This window comes from Cricetulus griseus, chromosome 6 (genome assembly GCF_003668045.3).
Source record: "Cricetulus griseus strain 17A/GY chromosome 6, alternate assembly CriGri-PICRH-1.0, whole genome shotgun sequence".
NCBI lineage: Eukaryota > Metazoa > Chordata > Mammalia > Rodentia > Cricetidae > Cricetulus > Cricetulus griseus.
This window is the reverse complement of record NC_048599.1, coordinates 84,970,707-84,990,672: the sequence shown is the minus strand read 5'-3', so window position 1 is coordinate 84,990,672 and position 19,966 is coordinate 84,970,707. Positions and strand designations below refer to the sequence as shown.

The window sequence follows — 19,966 nt, the reverse complement described above, 5'->3', positions numbered from 1 at the left end:
ATATTCTCTTATTTATTTTTTTGAGACAAGGTTTCTCTGTGTTGCCCTAGCTGTCCTAGAACTCACTGTAGAGCAGGCTGACCTTGAACTCACATTGTCCTGCCTCTGTCACCCCTGCCTGGTCTTTTCAGTAATCTTGATGCTTAGTTTTTTTAGTTGTCTTAATGATGATATTTGTAGGAACTCCTTTTTTTTTTTTTTTTAACTGACATGGTAAAAAAAAAAAAAGAGAGAGAGAGAGAGAGACCTGATTTCTGCAGGTTATCGTGTGACTTGCTGTGTGTTCCCACAAACACGCGCGTGCGCGCGCACGCGCGCGCGCACATACACACACACACACACACACACACACACAGATGGAACTGCTGCTGCTGTTTCTACCATTTGTTGTGAGATTATAAATGACTTAAGTATTTCTTCTGAAGCTCTTTATATTAGGTAAAAAAAAATAATTATTGTTTCAGTACAGAGTTAAGGTGAACTAGTAGGAATTGTTTTTCTTGTACCTTCTTGGTTAGTAGTAAAAGGTAAGAAATACCAAAAGGATTTGTTAGTTTGAATAAAGGGAAAAGCCTGGAGCAGTTTCACACCTAAAATTTTGTTTCTAATGTGAGTTGTACAGTTCATCAAAGAGATTATTTCCGTCTGTTATTCAGCTGTAGCCTACTCTGGAGGTTGGCCTGCAATTCTGGATTGACATTTTTACTGTGTACATATTTATGTAGTTTAATGGTTGGTGATGAGAGACTAAGTATATGTTGTGGTAGTATAGTACTTGTCAAGCAAACTCAGGGTCCTGACTTGAAGTCCCAGCACTCAAACACAGCAAAGCAAACAAAATAAAACCAAGCCTGGTAAGAATTATAGCATGAGAATGAATTAAAGTTTTATGTTTGACACTTTGTAGGGAACTGACTTTATGGGCCTTGGAACTTGAGGCTTGCTTTAGTCTGGAATCTTTCTGACCTTATCCATTTTAATACTCCAGGAAGAAAACTCCTTCAGCACAAGCTATAAATATTTTTTCTTATGCTTGTATTTGGATGGATCTGGTTGTGTGCTTTTTAGAGTGCAGCTTTTTGAGAAATTGAAGGAGGAAGTTATTATTTGACTCTTATAATAAGTAGTTACTTCTTCCTTTGTCTTATTTTAGTTTAAAAGTTTTTATTTTGTGCATGTATATGCATGGAAGTCAGAGAACAACCTTGTCGCGTTGGTTTTTCCCTTTTGCCTTTACAATGGTTATGGGCATGAAACTCAGGTCTCTGTGGCAAGTACCTTTACCTGCTGAGCCATCTTGCCACCTTCCTCTCCTTTTGTTTTAAGACAAGGCCTCGATCTGCAGCTCAGGATGTCTTGGAACTATCATGTGGTGTGGTTTGGTTTGTCTTCAAAATCTTGATCATTTTGTCTCAGCCTCAGAAGTGCTCTGATTATAAGTTTGTGCAACCATGACCCACTCTGACAGTTACTACCTTTGAAATTTAAAAAGTAAAAAGAAGACAGGTGTAGTGACTTACTGATGTCTGAAATCCCATTATTTGGAGGCAGAGACAGCAGGAACAAGAGTCTGAGGCCAGTTTGGGCTATATGAACCCTGACTAAAATGCTGAAGTAGAGCTGGGCTTGGAGGCACACACCTTTAATCCCAGCACTCTGGAGGCAGAGACATGCGTCTGAGAGTTCGAGGCCACTCTGGTCAACAAAGTGAGTTCCAGGATAGCCAGAGCTACACAGGGAAACCCTGTCTTGAACAACAACAACAAAAAAACTGAAGTAGAAAAACCACCTCTTAAAATTATCAAGCCACAGGGCTGGGGATATAACTTGGTTGGTAGAATGCTTGCCTAGGATGAAAGAAGCCCTGTGTTCACTCCCCAGCACCACATAAACTAGACATGGTGACAAATTGTAATCCTAGCCCTATGGAAGTCCAAGCCACATAGTCTGAGGGCAGACTGAACAATATGAATTTTGTCTTTAAAAAAATGTTACATTAAGCTACCACTCAGAAACTTTGTTTTTTAAAGCCTTTCCCCCTCCTCCCCTCCCCTCCCCTCCCTTCCCTTTCTCTTTCCCTCCTCTCCCCATCTCCTCCCCTCCCCTCCCCTTCTCCTCCCCTTCCTTCCTTCCTTCCTTCCTTCCTTCCTTCCTTCCTTCCTTCCTTCCTTCCTTCCTCTCTCTCCCTCTTTCTCTCTTTTCTTTCTTGAGCTAAAAACAAAACCAAAGGCTACACATCATAGCCCTTCTGTATAATTTTTGTCTATGTCACTGTGCCCTGACTTTCCAAAGTATTTTAAAATATTACTGATTTTTTGATAGTGCTAGAAATCAAATACAGTGTTTAATGCTAAACAGGAACTCTGCCACTGAACTACACCCCAGCCTGGTTGTTTATGTTTATTTATTGTGTATATGTTTGTTTACATGTTTGTCTTAGTCTCTGTTCTATTGCTGTGAAGAGACACATGACTAAGGCAACTTATAAAAGAAAACATTCAATTGGGGGCTTGCTTGCAGTTACAGAGCGTGAGTCCATGACCATCATGGTGGGGAACATGACACCAGGCAGAGTTTATATCTGATTTACAAGCACAAGGCAGGGAGATAGAGAGAAATAAATACAGAGAGAACGATCCCATGTGTACCTGGGTCTAGAATTGGCTTTTGAAAACTCAGTGCTCACTACTAGTAACACATCCCCTTCAACAAGGCTATACCTCCTAATCCTTCCCAAAATATTTCTACTATCTAGGGACCATGCATTCAAATATATGAACCTGTGGGGCCATCTCTCATTCAAACCAGAGGTAGATGCGAGGCGTTATTTTTGAAACAGGGCTTCTTCATTGACTCTGGAACTCACTGGTTTTTTTTAGGCTGGCCAGGCAGCAAATTCCAGGAATCTTCTTGTCTCTACTTCCCAGTGCTAGGATACAGGTAGTGTACTGCTGTCCTGGGCTTTTTTACCTGGGCTCTAGGGTTCTGAACTAATGTTTGGGCAGTAAGCCCTTTATCCCCTGAGTCATCTCCCTAGCTCCTTAGCTGTTTTATTTTTTGTAGTGTTAGGGATTGAGCCCTAGGCCTGTACCCCTGGGTCATACCCATAACCCCACATTTTGTTTTCAAGCAGATTTTCTTTTAGGCATTTTAATTAAGAACAAAGGATGTTTTTTTGAGACAGGGTTTCTCTGTGGCTTTGGAGGCTGTCCTGGAACTCACTCTGGAGACCAGGCCCGGCTACAAAGTGTGTCTTGCCCCCCCCTTATAAAAAAATAAGAATTGAATAATTTTGGTAGAAATGTTCAGTTTTTCATATGTAAAGAAGAATTATAGAAGGAATATGACAAGATGAAATATTTTTGAAAGAAAAATTCCAGCCCGGCATTGGTGGCACACGCCTTTAATCCCAGCACTCAGGAGGCAGAGGCAGGCGGATCTCTGTGAGTTCGAGGCCAGCCTGGTCTCCAGAGCGAGTGCCAGGATAGGCTCCAGAGCTACACAGAGAAACCCTGTCTTGAAAAACCAAAAAGAAAAAAGAAAAAGAAAAATTCCAGAAGTTCCCTTCTGGGCAACCACAGTTAAATAGGAAAAGAACACTTGTTCCTTTGAGCTAGAATTGTATTTTCAATGGGAGCCTCTTGGGTCCAGAATAGGCATTATTTGGTATTATTCTTTATTCCTTAGATTTCCATGAGGACAGCTGACAAGGACCTGAATGGGCTCATTTTAGCTGCTTCTGTGTGTGGAGCTATTATTTGCTCCTTCAGTTCTGATCCCTGGTGTGACCGTGGCTCCTGAGCACCATGAAGGTTGTCCCAGAGAAGAATGCTGTACGGATCCTCTGGGGCCGAGAACGGGGTACTCGTGCCATGGGTGCTCAGCGGCTTCTGCAGGAGCTGGTGGAAGATAAGACTCGATGGATGAAGTGGGAGGGCAAGGTAAGAAAACAGGGCTTTTGACTTATGATTTGTGGGGATGACAATAAAGTGGCACCTTAAAGTAGATAAATGGCAGAAAGTGAGAATGTAACTTACCTTGTTTGGGAGACTTGGTATAGCTAGTTTGGGAAGTTGGTCTATAATGTGAAAGCTAAGACTAGACGTATTTTTTCCTGTAGGGTAGATATTTTTCCTGAATTTAGATTTAACTTGATTTATAATTTGATCATTGTCTTTGTAGTTTAGTCTATACTGTGATACTAATCTAGAATGGCTTCTGTGCTTTAGAGTCAGAGTAAGCCCTGCTTTATAAATCATGCTATCTATCTATCTATCTACCTGTCTGTCTGTTTATTTATTTATTTGTTTTCTCCCAGAGAGTAGAACTGCCTGATAGCCCACGCTCGACCTTCTTACTGGCCTTCAGCCCAGACAGGTACCTAATACTTATAGCTTGAGATTTGTGATGACATGGTTTTCTCTACTCTTGGTTTAGTTTGACTATCCAGGTTAATCCATATAGATTCTTTGATGTACTGGATAAATATATGAAGGTGTGCATATATGCGTATATGCATTTATATGTGTATGAATGGAGTACTCCTGCCATGGGTGTTTAGCTGCTCATTTGCCGTTGGATGTATATATGTGTATATTACACACACACACACACACACACACACACACACACAAATGAAATGGGAAGAAAGTAGACAAATAATCCCAACCAGAAGAATAATGAGGCTTATACAGAAATGGTGAAAGTCAAGGTTTAAAACTCAGCCAGGTTTATAGTAACGTTGCTTTGTCTGACTGATAGAGACCAGCAATGGCATGATGAATTTCTGAGATGGAAAAATTACTCTCTGAAGGCACTATGTGTCATTTGGGGGGGAATCAGTGTGGGGGAATCAGAAGCCTTTAAAAATCAGATTATTTCTGTTGTGTATAAATAAACTGCCTAACGGGCATATCTTAATTTTTTCCTTTTGTAGATAGGGAATAGTATCAGTTTTTGTTATCTAAAGCTGGTAAAATTTGTTTTCCTGCTACATGTTTCTTAATTATGCCTACATTTTGATTCCCTAGGACTCTCTTGGCGTCCACACATGTGAACCATAACATCTATATTACAGAGGTTAAGACTGGCAAGTGTGTTCACTCTCTGATTGGACACCGCCGTACTCCATGGTGTGTCACTTTTCACCCCACTATCTCAGGCCTTATTGCTTCTGGCTGCCTAGATGGGGAAGTCAGGATTTGGGATTTACATGTAAGTATTTTCTTAGGCTTCTTTCTTTTCTTTGGTATTCTAGACACTGAGACTTATTTGCCATTGGATTCTTAGTTCTGGCAGAGAAATTAACCACCTTCTTGGGACTTAATCTGAGTATCTGGTAGTCATTGCTCTCTTGATGGATGGACATGCTAGTTCAAACTTCTTCATTATAACGTAATGTAAACATACTAAACTTTCTTCCACCTGTTCTATTTAACATTGTATAGGAGGTGGTTCTAAGATGAATTCAGTATGGACTTCCATTGTCCTAGAGTACTCTGTTCATGATCATCAAAGCAAGATTCTGCTAGTCTCGATGACTGGCTAGTAGGTCACTCTGTAGTATGTTTGCACCAAGCTGGATTTTTCAGGAGCTGAGTGGAAGCTTTATAATTGATTTGAAGACAGTAATATTTGTCTTATAAATTATTGGCACTCCTATATTGCTGTTCATATACATTATTTCATAGAGGAGATATTTAAAGTAAGCCCTATAAGAACTAATTTTATCTCAAATGGAAATCATTTATTTAGAGACAGGGTTTTGCTATACAATTCTGTCTGGTCTGGAACTCACTGTGTAGACCAGGGCACCACCAAACTCACCAAGATCCACATGCTTCTGCCTTCTGAGTGCTAGGATTAAAGTCATGGACCACTGTGCTCAGATAAAGATAGCTGCAAATGGAGATAGGACCTAGGGACCAAATCCAGGGCCTCATACATATAAAGCATGTGCTCTACCACTGAGCTATATAACCTCATATAGGGCTTCCCTTCCTTTTTCTTTCCCTCCCCCTTTCCTCCCTCCTTCCTTCCTCTTTCTCTCTTTCTTCCTTTCTCTCTCCCTTTCCTTTTTTCTTTTTTGAGAGAAGGTGTCACTGTATAGTTCAGGCTGGCCTGGAACTATGTAGAAACGGCTGGTCTCAAAATTTATGAGAATAACCTGAGAATATTTGGGATTGGTTCATTTGCAGGGTGGCAGTGAAAGCTGGTTCACAGATAGCAACAATGCCATAGCATCCTTGGCTTTCCATCCTACGGCTCAGCTCCTACTGATTGCCACTGCCAATGAGATCCATTTCTGGGATTGGAGTCGACGGGAGCCCTTTGCTGTGGTGAAGACAGCTAGTGAGATGGAACGTGTCCGGTGAGTGCTGTGTTCTATCAACTATGTCAGGTGTCCGGTGAGTGCTGTGTTCTATCAACTATGTCAGGTGTCCGGTGAGTGCTGTGTTCTGTCAACCATGTCAGGCACCAGACTGATGTGAGAGAACATTTACAGCTACTGTCATGTCAGGAGACAGGTTGTTTATCCTCACTTCGGGGAGTCATTAGTCCTGTCAGGGTAGTTTGTTATCACTGTTAGCCCAGAAGCAGTTTATTTTGTTTACTTCCTGCTCTTTATTGGCCTCATTTTGTGATCTCTGCAAATCAGGGTCATGAAGTAGAATCTTATTTAGGTTCAGAACTGTCTGCAGTTGGGATTACCCTTTGGGAAGACTTTCAAAAATATATGGGTGGTTTTTACATAGCTTGGTGGCTGATTGCTCACTATTGGCTATCTATATTTATCAAATGGCAAAATAGAAATATAAACATGTATCAAATCTGCTGAATATACTTATTTAGCCTTTGAGATCAAAACACACTTGGTGGCTGCAGGTGTGGTGGCACACATCTGAAATCTCAGGATTCTGGCATTTAAGGAAGGCATATCATAAGTTCATAGCCAACCTGGGCTACATATGGAGTCTCAGGCCTTCCTGGACTAGTTAGCAAAACCCTGTCTCAAAAAATAAAATACCAGACTGGGTGTAGTAATGTACACCTTCCATTTCAGTACTTGGGAGGCAGATACAGGTGGATCTCTGTGGTTTCAAGACCAGCCTGGTCTATATAGCAAGTTCCAGGATAGCCAGAGTTACATAGTGAGACCCTGTCTTGAAAAACAGTAAAACAAACAACCCAGAAATACCAAAACCACAATTGAGCTGGGGATTTAGTGAGATTGTATAGCTCTTGCCTATTACATATATGGCCTTGGACTCAGTTCTTAGCACTACAAAAACAAGACATGTATTGCCTAAATTAGACTGGCTACATTGTTTTCTTAGGGAGCTTTGGACAGTATTATGGTTGGATATAGACTTACTTTCCAGCTTCTAACCATATCACTTGATACTGATACTTTATTGTCATTGGAGTACATACATTTTTGTCAGTATAACAGCTGTGTGAATGGTTATCTGAATTTGTGTGACAGCATTTTGACTTACCATTTAAATGGGCTCTTACATGTTGAACAGATACATATATTCTATGTAGCTGCTTAGTGTGATGTAAGCCTGGGTGTTTTTCAAAACTGAAATCATGGCCTGAAGATGTAGTTCAGTTGGTAGAGTGGCTTGCCTTGCATGAATGAAGCTCAGAGTTTGGGCCCCAGTACCACACAAGGTGAGTGTGTCGGTGTACACCTGTAATTCCAAGTCTGAGTGGCTAGAGGCAGGAGGATCAACAGTTTGAGGTTATCTACAGTTACATGTTGACTTGTAAGCTAGCCTACAATGTATAAGACCCTGTCTCAAAAGAAAGAAAGTAGCCAGGTGGTGGTGGCTGCGCAGGCCTTTAATCCCAGCATTTGGGAGGCAGAGGCAGGAGGCTCTCAGTGAGTTCCAGGCTGGCCTGGCCTACAAAGTGAGTTCCAGGACAGTCTGGACTGTTAACACAGAGAAACCGTCTTGAAAAATAAAAAGAAAAAGTAAAAGAAAGAGAGGGACTGGAGAGATGATGGCCCAGTGGTTAAGAGCACTGACTGCTCTTCCAGAGGACCCAGGTTCAATTTCCCACACCCACATGGAAGCTCACAATTATTTGTAACTCCAGTTCCAGGGGATCTGACACCTTCACTCAGACATACATGGTAGGCAAAACATCAATGCACATAAAATTAAAAATAAATAATAACAAAGAAAGTTAAATCTTTTTCTAAATACTTAATACTTTACTTAATACTTTTTCTTAACATTAGGAAGCAACATAAAGCCTTATTTTAATGTCTTTTAAATTTTTTGAAAGGCTAGATTGGTGTGGTGATATATATCCTAGCATTCAGGAATCTGAGGCAGGAACATTTGTGAGTTTGAATCTGACTTGGACTATTTAGCTAGACTATCTCCAGGAGAAAGAGAGACAGAGGGAGAGAGGACAGAGAAAGAAAAAGGAAAAAGTTTTGAAAGTGTGAAGTGGGTCATCTGATAGTTTCCATTTCTCAGTTAACATGGTCTTTGTTTTTCTCTGTTTTTCTTTTGTGATTTCAGTCTAGTGAGATTTGATCCACTTGGACACTACTTACTGACAGCAATCGTTAACCCTTCTAATCAGCAGGTAAGAGTTCAGCAGTTCCAACTCCATCTGAACTAGGAGTTATTTTCTAAACTAGAACTCTAATTCTGATATTATTCTTTATTATATGTCTATCATATATTATAACTATTATTATTATTGAAATATAATTCTGATTATATTTTAATTCTTAACACTCCAGTAGTTTTTTTCTATCGAGATTTTAGTTAAGTTTTGATGATATCGTCAAAAGTTACAGACATAGTTTTGACAGGAGAGTTAGTTTTCTAGCCCTTGTGACTATATCATGCGAAGTAAACTTTGTCAGAGTTGGAGAAATAACTCAGCTGTTAAATGCAGCATACTGCTATTGAAAATGACCCGAGTTCTGTTTTCAGCCCCTATGTCGGGCTACTGACAACTGCCCATAACTCTAGTTCCAAGTGATCCAATGCCCTTTTCTTTTCTTCTTTTTGGTTTTTTAAGACAGGGTTTCTATGTGTAGCTTTGGAGCCTATCCTGGCACTCACTCTGGAGACCAGGCTGGCCTCGAACTCACATAGATCCGCCTGCCTCTGCCTCCCGAGTGCTGGGATTAAAGGCGTGCGCCACCAATGCCCAGCTCCAATGCCCTTTTCTAGTTTATTCCCATACACACAAAGAGGAACCCACATATAATAGCCATACTGTGTATAAATTTTGTGTGGGTAATTTGCTTGAATGTATGTCTGTGTACTGTGTGTGTCCAGTGACCACAGAGGCTAGAAGAGGACATTAGATCTCTTAGAACTAGAATTACAGTCAATCGTGAATCTCTGCAAAAGCAACAGGTATTCTTAACCCCTGAACCATCTTTCCAGCTTCTAAAAGTAAATCTTAAAAAAGGAGAAATAACCTGAGGCTGGAGAAATGGCTCAGCACTTGCTATTTTGTTTTTTCAGGGTTCCCTGGTTTTATGTCCAGTACTTATGTAGTAGTTCACAACTATCTGTAACTCCAGTTCGGTGGTGTCCACTCCTTCTTCTGATCTATAGGCACAGACACATATGTGCTGCACATAAATACATGTACTCAGCTATAAAATAAAAATAAATCTGTGAGAGAGAGAAAGAATGAACGAATGAACAAACTTGTCTTCATCATGCTTGTCATTCATGTGTCTCTGGCTGGTTGACCTTTTGTTTCCCCTCACTGCTTCTGTGTCACAGAGATGCCTTTTATAAAATAATTTTTATGCCAGCTGTACTCTCATTCAGATATGCTGCCATTTGGAAATGAATAATTTAATACCATATGATGGTCTTTAACCTGAAGCTGATTAGTTTTAAGTGCTTTATGGGGCAGTTTTTGCTTATCTATGGAGGCGGTTCTTCTTGGATGATTACCAGTCAGTTTTAAGTTTCTCTTGGTGTGTTTGGAGGTTCTACCTAATTGTTCTGCTCTACCGTCTCCTCCTGCTGGTCCATGTTGCAGGGTGACGATGAACCAGAAATTCCTATAGATGGAACAGAATTATCTCACTACCGCCAGCGTGCTCTCCTGCAATCCCAACCAGTTCGCCGGACACCTCTCCTCCACAATTTCCTGCATATGCTGTCCTCCCGCTCTTCTGGCATCCAGGTGGGAGAGCAAAGCACAGTACAAGATTCTGCTACCCCCTCACCCCCACCGCCTCCCCCTCAGCCCTCCACCGAGCGTCCCAGGACTTCCGCTTACATCAGGCTCCGACAGCGGGTCAGTTACCCCACCACAGTTGAGTGCTGCCAGCACCCTGGGATCCTGTGCCTTTGCAGCCGCTGTGCTGGCACTCGAGTTCCTTCCCTCTTGCCACACCAGGACAGTGTCCCCCCTGCTTCTGCCAGAGCTACTACCCCTTCCTTTTCTTTTGTACAGACCGAGCCCTTCCATCCCCCGGAGCAGGCTTCGTCAACGCAGCAGGACCAGGGCCTCCTGAACCGGCCATCTGCCTTCAGTACAGTCCAGAGCAGCACTGCGGGCAACACGCTCCGCAACCTCAGTCTGGGTCCTACCCGCCGCTCTTTGGGGGGCCCTTTGTCTAGCCATCCTTCTAGGTATCACAGAGAACTAGCCCCTGGGCTGACAGGTTCTGAGTGGACCCGGACAGTACTCACCCTGAACTCACGCTCTGAGGTAGAATCTATGCCCCCACCCAGGACCAGTGCCTCCTCAGTGAGTTTGCTGTCTGTGCTGAGACAGCAGGAAGGTGGCTCTCAGGCATCTGTGTATACTTCAGCCACAGAAGGAAGGGGTTTTCCATCATCAGGGCTGGCTACTGAGTCAGATGGAGTGAATGGTTCTAGCCAAAACAACTCGGGCAACATTCGCCATGAGCTTCAATGTGACCTGAGACGCTTCTTTTTGGAGTATGACAGGCTGCAGGAACTGGACCAGAGCCTGAGTGGGGAAGCTCCCCAGACCCAACAGGCCCAGGAAATGCTCAACAATAACATTGAATCTGAGAGGCCTGGTCCTTCCCATCAGCCCACCCCACACAGCAGTGAGAACAACTCCAACTTGTCTCGGGGCCACCTTAATCGCTGCCGTGCTTGCCATAATCTTCTGACCTTCAACAATGATACTCTGCGTTGGGAAAGAACCACACCTAACTACTCATCTGGTGAGGCTAGCTCTTCCTGGCACGTCTCTACCACTTTTGAGGGCATGCCACCAAGTGGCAACCAGTTGCCACCTCTTGAGCGGACTGAGGGCCAAACACCTAGCTCCAGCAGGCTGGAGTTGAGTAGCTCAGCTAGTCCACAAGAGGAGAGGACTGTGGGGGTGGCCTTTAACCAGGAAACAGGCCACTGGGAACGAATTTATACCCAGTCCGCCAGATCTGGAACTGTATCACAGGAGGCCTTACATCAAGATATGCCTGAAGAAAGTTCTGAGGAAGACTCCCTCAGGAGGTAAGCAGCTGCTGTCCATTTTTCTACCTTCCTGCCTCTTCTGTCCATTGTCCTTCAGTCCTAGTGATGTTGTGGCTTTATGTGAAGTGTCTGGGACCCATGCATCATCTTGGGGAATCTTGCTGTGGTGCAGAGATAGGATCAGGCCTGATGGTGTGCGTCAACTGCTCTACTGGTTTATTTTTGTCTAAGCCCAAGGCTGTGACTTGAGCCTTGAAAGGGGAGTGCAGATTGGGTTAGAGAGGCATGAGGAGATAGAATCATTGATTTTCTTTGCCTCGACTTGTGACTTTGAAATTATTATAGGTATAGGACTAGTTCTTAACAATATAGAGTGTCCAGGGATATTTTGTTTAGTTTATTGTGCTGCCTCCTCTTTGAATGTATTGTTTTGAACCAGCTCAGTAAGGAGCTGAAGAAATCCATGCATGAATATATGTACATCAAGGAAAGTGTTTTTGTTTTTAAACCAGATTTATGTTTTTGGACAGTGTCTCAGCTGCCTATTTAGGGTTTTTGTTTGTTTGTTTCGTTTGGTTTTGGTGGTGGTAGAGATTGAATGTAGAGCCTTATAAATACACTTCTACTTCCAAAATTCCTTGAATGGACCTTCCAGATGGCTGTTTACCTCAGATTGCCGGAAAATAAGAATTCATGGAAGGAAGGCCTCTCCATACATGGATTGGCATCCCAGACAGCTCTCATGAAAGAAACAGAGTAGAAGTAATAAACCACCCACCTCATCTTCCCTGAATGACTATGTGCACACCTATCTTGATTTATTAGGGTCTTCCTTCTGTAATTACGTAAAGGTCAAATCTAGTGTAATCACCAACTCCTATAATATTGGAGCCAAACAGCATATTGGTCTACATTATATCCTCTGCTGAAGCAACTGAAATTTCTCTAGCATAAGCTAAGAAGGGTGGGAATATGGATTGTGCACATCATGTATTTGTTATTTTTGGAGGATGCTTTAGGTAGTCATTTATTCAATAAACATTAGTGGAATGGTTAAATTTTTTCCCAGCACTGTGCTAGGCACTGTGCCCACTAGGGTATATAGTATTACTGTGGAGGCAAAGGATATTTACATAATATCTATCAAAAGTGTAGGTGATCTGGTACAACTTTAAAAGGTTACATCTTTATTTATTGTGTATACAAGGATGGCATGTGTGCCATGGCACATATATAGAGGTCAGAGGGCAGCTTTCAGGAATTAGCTATCTTTTTACACCATGTAGGTTCTGGGGTCATCAGGCAAGCACCTTGAACCTACTGAGTCTTCTCACTATCGCCAAACTCGTGCTTCTTTGTGTGCTACTGATACTAAATGGAGTCTAAGCAGAAAAAAAAAAAGAAAAAGAAAAAATGGGTTTAATGTTAACAAAAGGGAACGATTACCAAAACATAGGTTATATAATATCAAATAATGAAAGATTGGTAAGACTTGGAGAAGGCAAGACCTTTTTCTTTTAGGGTAGCAGCACATTCTCAAGGAGAAAATATATGATGCATGCAGAGTAGTGGGGACAGGGAAGCTGGCTGGGTATCAAAGATAGACAAAGTAACAAGATAGTGTCTGTGCCTTAGTGAGTGAGACCAGTTCTTGGGGAACAGCTCTGGATTCCTAGCTTGGAAAATTTATCTTTGCTTAAGGACTCACATCGGGAGCCTGGGACTCTGTTCTTCTTGAGAGGCAAGAAGGCAGCCAGAATAGGGCCTGGCATGTTGTTGGCACTCAGTTTATTAAAAGCAGTCAGGAAAGGACTGTCTTCAACTACTGACATTAGAAGCTTATCATTTCTTACCTCCAAAATAACTGAGCCTTTGGTCAGTGTTTGTCCATCTTGCTTTAACAGTACTTCTTCTTGTGGTATTGTACTGAGTAATTTCCAAGTGGTTTAAAATAAACTCCTACTGTATGCAGAACATTAAGATAGCAGTTAATGAGGTCCTACTATGTAAGGTACCACCATATTCTTGCTTTGAGATAATTAGGAACAGAGGGTGGAGGATCCTGGGAGACATCTGATTTCTACAACAGCTCTGTGCAAGGCAGGTATTAAATTTCTAAGAAAAGTAAGTCCCTTTAGGAAGGGAGTTTGGAAGATGGCTCAGTGACTAAGAACACATATGTAAGTATGAGGACTTGAGTTCCTTCCTTCCTAGTAATCACATAAAAACATACATGTGGCATGCATGCTTATAACCTCATCAAACTTTAGGGGGCTTGCTGACCAAAATTATGAGCTCTTGGTCCAATGAGAAACTCGTTTCAAAGGAATAAAGTGGAAAATAGTAGAACAGGAGGTGCTCTTCTGGTTTCTGGATGTGGACACACACAGATATCCCACACACTCCAAAAAAACAGAAAAGAAAATATTTACTAGAGTGAAGATTTAAACTAGAATGCATTACTAAAGCTTTATCCAGTTGTCAACGTATGGCATATTCCTTAATATGATAATCCTGTTATTATTATTATTATTATTTTAGATTATTTAATTTTATGTGTATGTGTGTTTTGCCTGTATGTGCACTATGTATGTACCTGGTGCCCATGAACACCAGAAGAGAACATCAGATCCCCTGGAACTGGAGTTACAGATGGCTATGGTCTGCTCTCTGGGTGCTAGGAATCTGGGTCCTAGGCAAGAACAAGTGCTCAACTGCTAAGCCATCTTTTCAGCTACCCCTGTCCTCCTGTTTCCAGACAGGCTTTCTCTGTGTAGTCCTGGCTGTCCTATAACTCACTCTGTAGATCTCTGGCTACAGATCAGTAACCATTGCTAACAACTCAGAGAGATTTGCCTCCTGAGACGTGATATTAAAAGGCGTGTGCCATCGCCTCTGGGTCCATTTTAAAATTGTTATTGCATTCATTTATGTGTGTGTGTGTGTGTGTGTGTGTGTGTGTGTGATGTATGCATATGTATGTTCCCATGTGGAGGGCAGAGGCAGAGGATAACTTCTACCAAACTCAGGTCATCAGGCTTGGTGGCAAGTACCTTTTACTCACTGAGCCATCTCTTCAGCCTGATGAGCTTTAGTGTTTTGTTTTTTTAATTTACTCATTTATTTCATTTTTAAATTAATTTTTTTGAGACAGTGTCTCACTGTCCTGATAACTTAGTTTTAAGTGGACTATTTTATTTATTTTTCTGTTTTATTTTCTTTAATATGGAACTGTTCCAATATAAAGTGAAAAGAATAATAAATTAATTCCTATATATCTATCATTTCATATTAAAAATCATCAATAGCTGACATTTTAATTCCCCCCCTTTTTTTTTGTCTACATCCCTATCTACTATCCAAACCCAGATAGCATATATTTTGTCTATAAATACTTCATTGTTTCTAGAACAAGGCTATTCAGTGAAACTTTCTGTGTTGATGAAAATGTTCTGTATCTGTGCTTGTAGACATAGTAGCCATGAGCACATATGACCATTGAGTAACTGAAATGTGGCTGTTAGTATTTGAGGAACTAAATTTATTTATTTATTTATTAATTTATTTATTTACTTATGTTTTTACAGATCAGGCTGGCCTGGAACTCACTCTGTAGCCCAGGCTGGCCTGGAGCTCACAGAGATCCACTTGCCTCTGCCTCCTTAGTACTGGGACTAAAGATATGAACTACTACCTCTGGGCATAATTTTAATTTTTATTACTTTAAATTTAAGTAGACAGATGTGATTAGTAACCATTACACGACATATAAAATATTAATTATAATTTCTTAAAATAAAAAGAAAATACTGTGTGTGCATGCCATAGTGGATGTGTGGAGGTCAGAGGACAACTCAATAGAGTCTGTATTCTTTCCATCTCCATATGGTGACCAGAGATTGAACTCAGGTCCCCAGATTTGTATGGCCAATGTCATTACCCATTGAGCCATCTTGACATTAACATTGAGAGCCTTCTTTTGAAAAAACATGTTTTGAGACATGGGCTTGCTTTGAAGCCCAGAATGATCTTTAATTTAAAAAAAAAAAAATTCCCCTGCATCTTTTTGTCTCCTGCTGAGGCAGGGTTTCTTTATATAGCCTTGGCTGTCCTAGAACTATCTTTATAGGTCAAGCTGGCCTAGAACTCACAGAGATCAAGCTTTCCTCATCCTCTTGAGTGCTGGGATTACAAGCATGTACTACAAAGCCTGGCTTAATAATTTTTATTATACTTACGCATTGTGGTGTGTATGTATGTGTGTGTGGGGGGGGGGGTACATATGTGCCGTGGCACACCTGTGGAAGTCAGAGGACAATTTTCTAAAGTTGGTTCTCTACTACCATGTTGGTTCTAGTATGGAACTCAGGTTCTCAGGAGTGTAACAAGCACCTTCACCCACTGAGTCATTTTGTGGTCATTGGCTAATCATTTATTGGTAGGCTTTATAAATCCTAGAAACTCTTAAGGATTTATCAGAAACTTTTGTTTTAATATTTTCTTTTCTATTAGTGATTAAAAAGCAGTTTGTGCTGTGACTTAAGTGATATCAAACTTTTTAAAAGGTATGTTGTAGGAATACAACAGTTAAGTAGTAGTAGAGAACCTGCATAGTATGCATGAGGCTCTATCCCCAGCACTGGGGGACACATGTATATACACCCATACACATTGTATATAGTCTTGTCACTTTGTGTTAATTATGTTTTTTTTTCTTTTAAGGTATACAAATAATGCATAATTCTCATTTTAAAATGGTATTGATACTACTTAGGGAATCATTTTACATGAGCTAGAATATAGTACATTGTGAGGAATGACAGCTGGCTCAGAAATGAGGCATATTGTGAGATATTTTAGGTGTACAATATCAAAGTGGAGCCATTACTTACAAATTTAATGGCTGCATTCTGGTATAAATTGCAAATATAAATTTGTGCTAACTAAACCCTCATTTAAACTACCTTCTAAAGATGCTGTATTGTCTACCTGTGAGCCAGCTCATGCTTCTATTATCCAGCAGATGTCACTGTTGGGCTGCTGCTCCTGTTGGGCTTGCCTGGCAGGAAAGAAAAAGGTGTTCTTATGGTCTGTGTAGGAGGTAAAAACTTAAAACAAAGCCCATTTTTATAGATGACTATTGTTACTAAGTGCATGGAGTTCATAAAAGGTGATTATACTTGAAGGTAGAGGGTTTTGTTTTTTGGCCTCCTAGTAAGAAATGAGCTGTGGAGATATGTTTTGCTCTGTTCATGCTACAGGGATAATTGCTGTGTGTGCAAATGTATTACTAAGCACATCTGTATTCCAGTAGAGCTCTGTGCTGCTGAGTGGTAGTAATCAGCTCATAGGGTGTCTCCTTTTTCTTGTGGGCAGAGGAGGGCAGGCTGTTTATGTAGTCTGATTCCATCTTACATCTTGGGGGGCAAGCCTTTTGTTTTACCACCAGAAACATCTTTTTTTAGTCTAGAAGATCCAGGCATTGTGAGGACTTTTGACCTTTGAAATGCCACTTATTTATTCATTCATTCATTTATTCATTCATTCATTCATTTCATTTTTGAGGCAGGGTCTTACTATTAAGCTCTGAATAGACTGATTTCCCTTTATCTGGGCTTTCATGGACTCTATTACAATCTTCCATTACATTTTGACACCCAATGTGAGGCATGAACCCATGATCCTTAGATTAAGAGTCTCATGCTCTATCGACTGAGCTAGCTGGTCTGCAAACCCAGGGGTTAGTGAATGGTGGGTAAACCATCTACCACTGACCTGCATTCCTAGCCCCTGCACTTTATTTAAGACTCTGTCTTAAAACCAAAAGGTTGTATTCTGAGAACTGATGCTTTTGTTCTTTACTTTTCTTTGACGATGAATAAAGACCAAGAAGTATGGTGATGACCTTAGAGTTAAAATTTAGTCTAAAACATCAAAGGTTAGAGTTAGATACCCTCATTGGATTTTCAAATTTCTTAAACTTTTACAAGAGGTTGCTTTGCAGTTTGCAGGCTGACTCCCCTTTAAGTTCTGTGAGCCACTCAGCTCCAGTCAGTTACATGGGATTTTTCCAGGGAGCCTTCAGCCCAAACACCATATCTGAAAGGAAATAAATGAATATATGAACTAATTATAGGTCTACAAGAGGCTGAAAGCAACCTAGAAATTAGACAAGTACAATTAAGAAAGGGGTCCAACTTTTTTTTTTTTTTCTTTTGTGCAGTGACCTAACTGGTTTTGGCACTGTTGCCAAATAACTGATAGAAACAACTTAAAGGAGGAACACTTTATTTTGACTCATGGTTTGGGGAACACAGTTCCTCATGGTGGAGAAAGCATAACAGCAGGCTGATTGTTGCATGATGCCCATCAGGAAACAGAAAACTGGATGTGAACTTAACTAGTGCTGGAGCTCATAAGGTCCAGGTCAGATGGATTCCAGGTCCCATGTCTGGAAGGTCCCAAATAGTGTCACTAGGTAGGAACCAACTATTCAAAAAAAAAAAAAAAAAAAAAAAAAAAGGCCCTTTGAAGGTGTTTCACTTTCATACTTTAACAGACAGCTTCTTTAGATGGAGAACATAGTCAACTTGTTATTCAGAACATAGTACAAAGCTAAAAGCAGGTATAAGCCATGTAAAACTGATGACCTTAGTTCAATCCTCAGAACGTACAGTGGAAGAAGAGAACTTTGAAAAGTTATCCTGTGACCTCCACCACATGTGTACATAGTACACAGACTCTACCTCTCACCCTGTCCCCCCATGCACCCTCATTCATCTTTCCTTCAAGACACTGTCCCTGACTGCCCCAGATAATCACTTCTTCTTTTTTGCTGCTTGGGTACTAGATCCTTCTTTATTTCACTGGTGAGAGGAAATTATGTCTTACCTTTTTCATGTGTGTGTGTCCGTGTGCGCGCGTGCAAATGCTAGAGGTCAGCATTATGTGAGCTTTTCCTATGACTCTCCACCTTTTTATGTTTTTTTGAGGTAAGGTCTCCCTATGCAGTCTTGCCAGATCTAGAATACTGTGTAGACCTGGCTGACCTCAAACTCATAAAGATCCACCTGCCTCTGTCTCATGAGCGCTGAGATGAAAGGCGTGAGCCATCACACCCAGCTCTGCCTTTTTCATTTTCACACAGGTCTTATGAAACCAGAACTAACTAATTGGATAGAGTGGCTGGCTGGACAAGCTCTTATGATCCTTCTGTCTCTGCCTTCCAGTACTAGAATTAGAGGCACATTATGTAGACTTGGGTGTATTTGATTACTTCTCTGTCATGAGCTTACTAAAAGTAGTAATTATGTATGAATGTCTGCTATCTCTTGGATAGTGCCTGTTTTTAATAGTTGAATTGAGCAATTCAAATTAAAATTGTGTTACTTTTTTATATGCGTAATATTAGTGATTGAACCAAGGGCCTTGAGTGTACTAGGCAAGCACTCAAAATTAAGATAATCTTTATGTTATTACTGTGTGTACATGCATGAATGCTTGTGGGGTGGGACACATGCTATAGTGAGCCTTTGGACATCAGAAGTCTTTTATCTCTTCTTCTGCTCTTACATGGGTTCCAAGGATTGAACTTGGGCCATTGGGCTTATCTAGAAGGTGTGTTTCTTGCTAATTTGCTTAGGCTGTCCTTAAACTCACTGTAGCCCATATTGTCCTACTCTGTTAGCCTCCTTAGGACTTTCAATTACATACCTGAACCATGGTACCCAATTTACATTCCTTATAATTTGGTGTGAAATATTAATCCTGTTTGCCCTTTTTGGTTAAAAAAGAATAAGATCCATTATATCATATTATTTTTATTGTCATCACTCTTTTTCATTTTGGTTTTTTGAGATAGGGTTTTTCTGTGTAGTACTGGATGGCCTTGAACTCACTCTGTAGATGAGGCCGGCTTTGATCTCAGAGAGATCCATCTGCCTTTGCCTCCTGAGTGCTGGGATTAAAGGTGTGTGACACCATTGCCTGGCTATCATCATTTTTTTTTGAGACATAGTATTATGTGTCCCACTCAGGCCTCAAAATAGCTTAAGACTGGCCTTGAATTCATAATTCTTCTTCCACTATCTCTCACGTGCTGCAATTGTAGATATGTATCAGCATGTTCAGCTCATATCTTTTTTTAAAAGATTTATTTATTTATTTATTTATTTATTTATTTATTTATTTATTATGTATAGTGTTCTGCCTGCGTGTATGCCTGCAGGCCAGAAGAGGTCACCAGATCTCATTATAGATGGTTGAAAGTCACCATGTGGTCGCTGGGAATTGAACTCAGGACCTCTAGAAGAATAGTCAGTGCTCTTAACCTCTGAGCCATCTCTCCATCCCCAGCTCATATCTTTTAATCTTATAGTGAATCATTCAATAAATACTTGTTGAATAAATGAAGTAGTATTACTTAAAAGATACACTTTGCAGAATGCTCCCAGATGTCTTGAATTTGTTCCTCTGTTTCACTCTGGTACAGAGTTCCTAATCATCAACTG

General features: G+C 40.8%; 1 protein-coding gene across 10 annotated transcripts in view; it reads left to right on the top strand.

Annotated features, from left to right (window-relative positions):
* Positions 1 to 19,966, top strand: part of Ambra1 (autophagy and beclin 1 regulator 1) — a 206,923-nt gene that overhangs the window by 42,031 nt on the left and 144,926 nt on the right. For 6 of the 10 annotated variants that reach the window (XM_027422500.2, XM_027422502.2, XM_027422501.2 and 3 more), the window contains 6 exons: positions 3,688 to 3,941; positions 4,319 to 4,377; positions 5,031 to 5,214; positions 6,198 to 6,370; positions 8,541 to 8,607; positions 10,039 to 11,495. In XM_027422500.2, the coding sequence (XP_027278301.1) occupies positions 3,807 to 3,941; positions 4,319 to 4,377; positions 5,031 to 5,214; positions 6,198 to 6,370; positions 8,541 to 8,607; positions 10,039 to 11,495 (2,075 nt within the window). In that variant the 5' untranslated portion in view covers positions 3,688 to 3,806. The remainder of the gene's footprint in view (positions 1 to 3,687; positions 3,942 to 4,318; positions 4,378 to 5,030; positions 5,215 to 6,197; positions 6,371 to 8,540; positions 8,608 to 10,038; positions 11,496 to 19,966) is intronic. The other 4 variants (XM_027422506.2, XM_027422504.2, XM_027422503.2 and 1 more) reach the window with 2 other exon arrangements.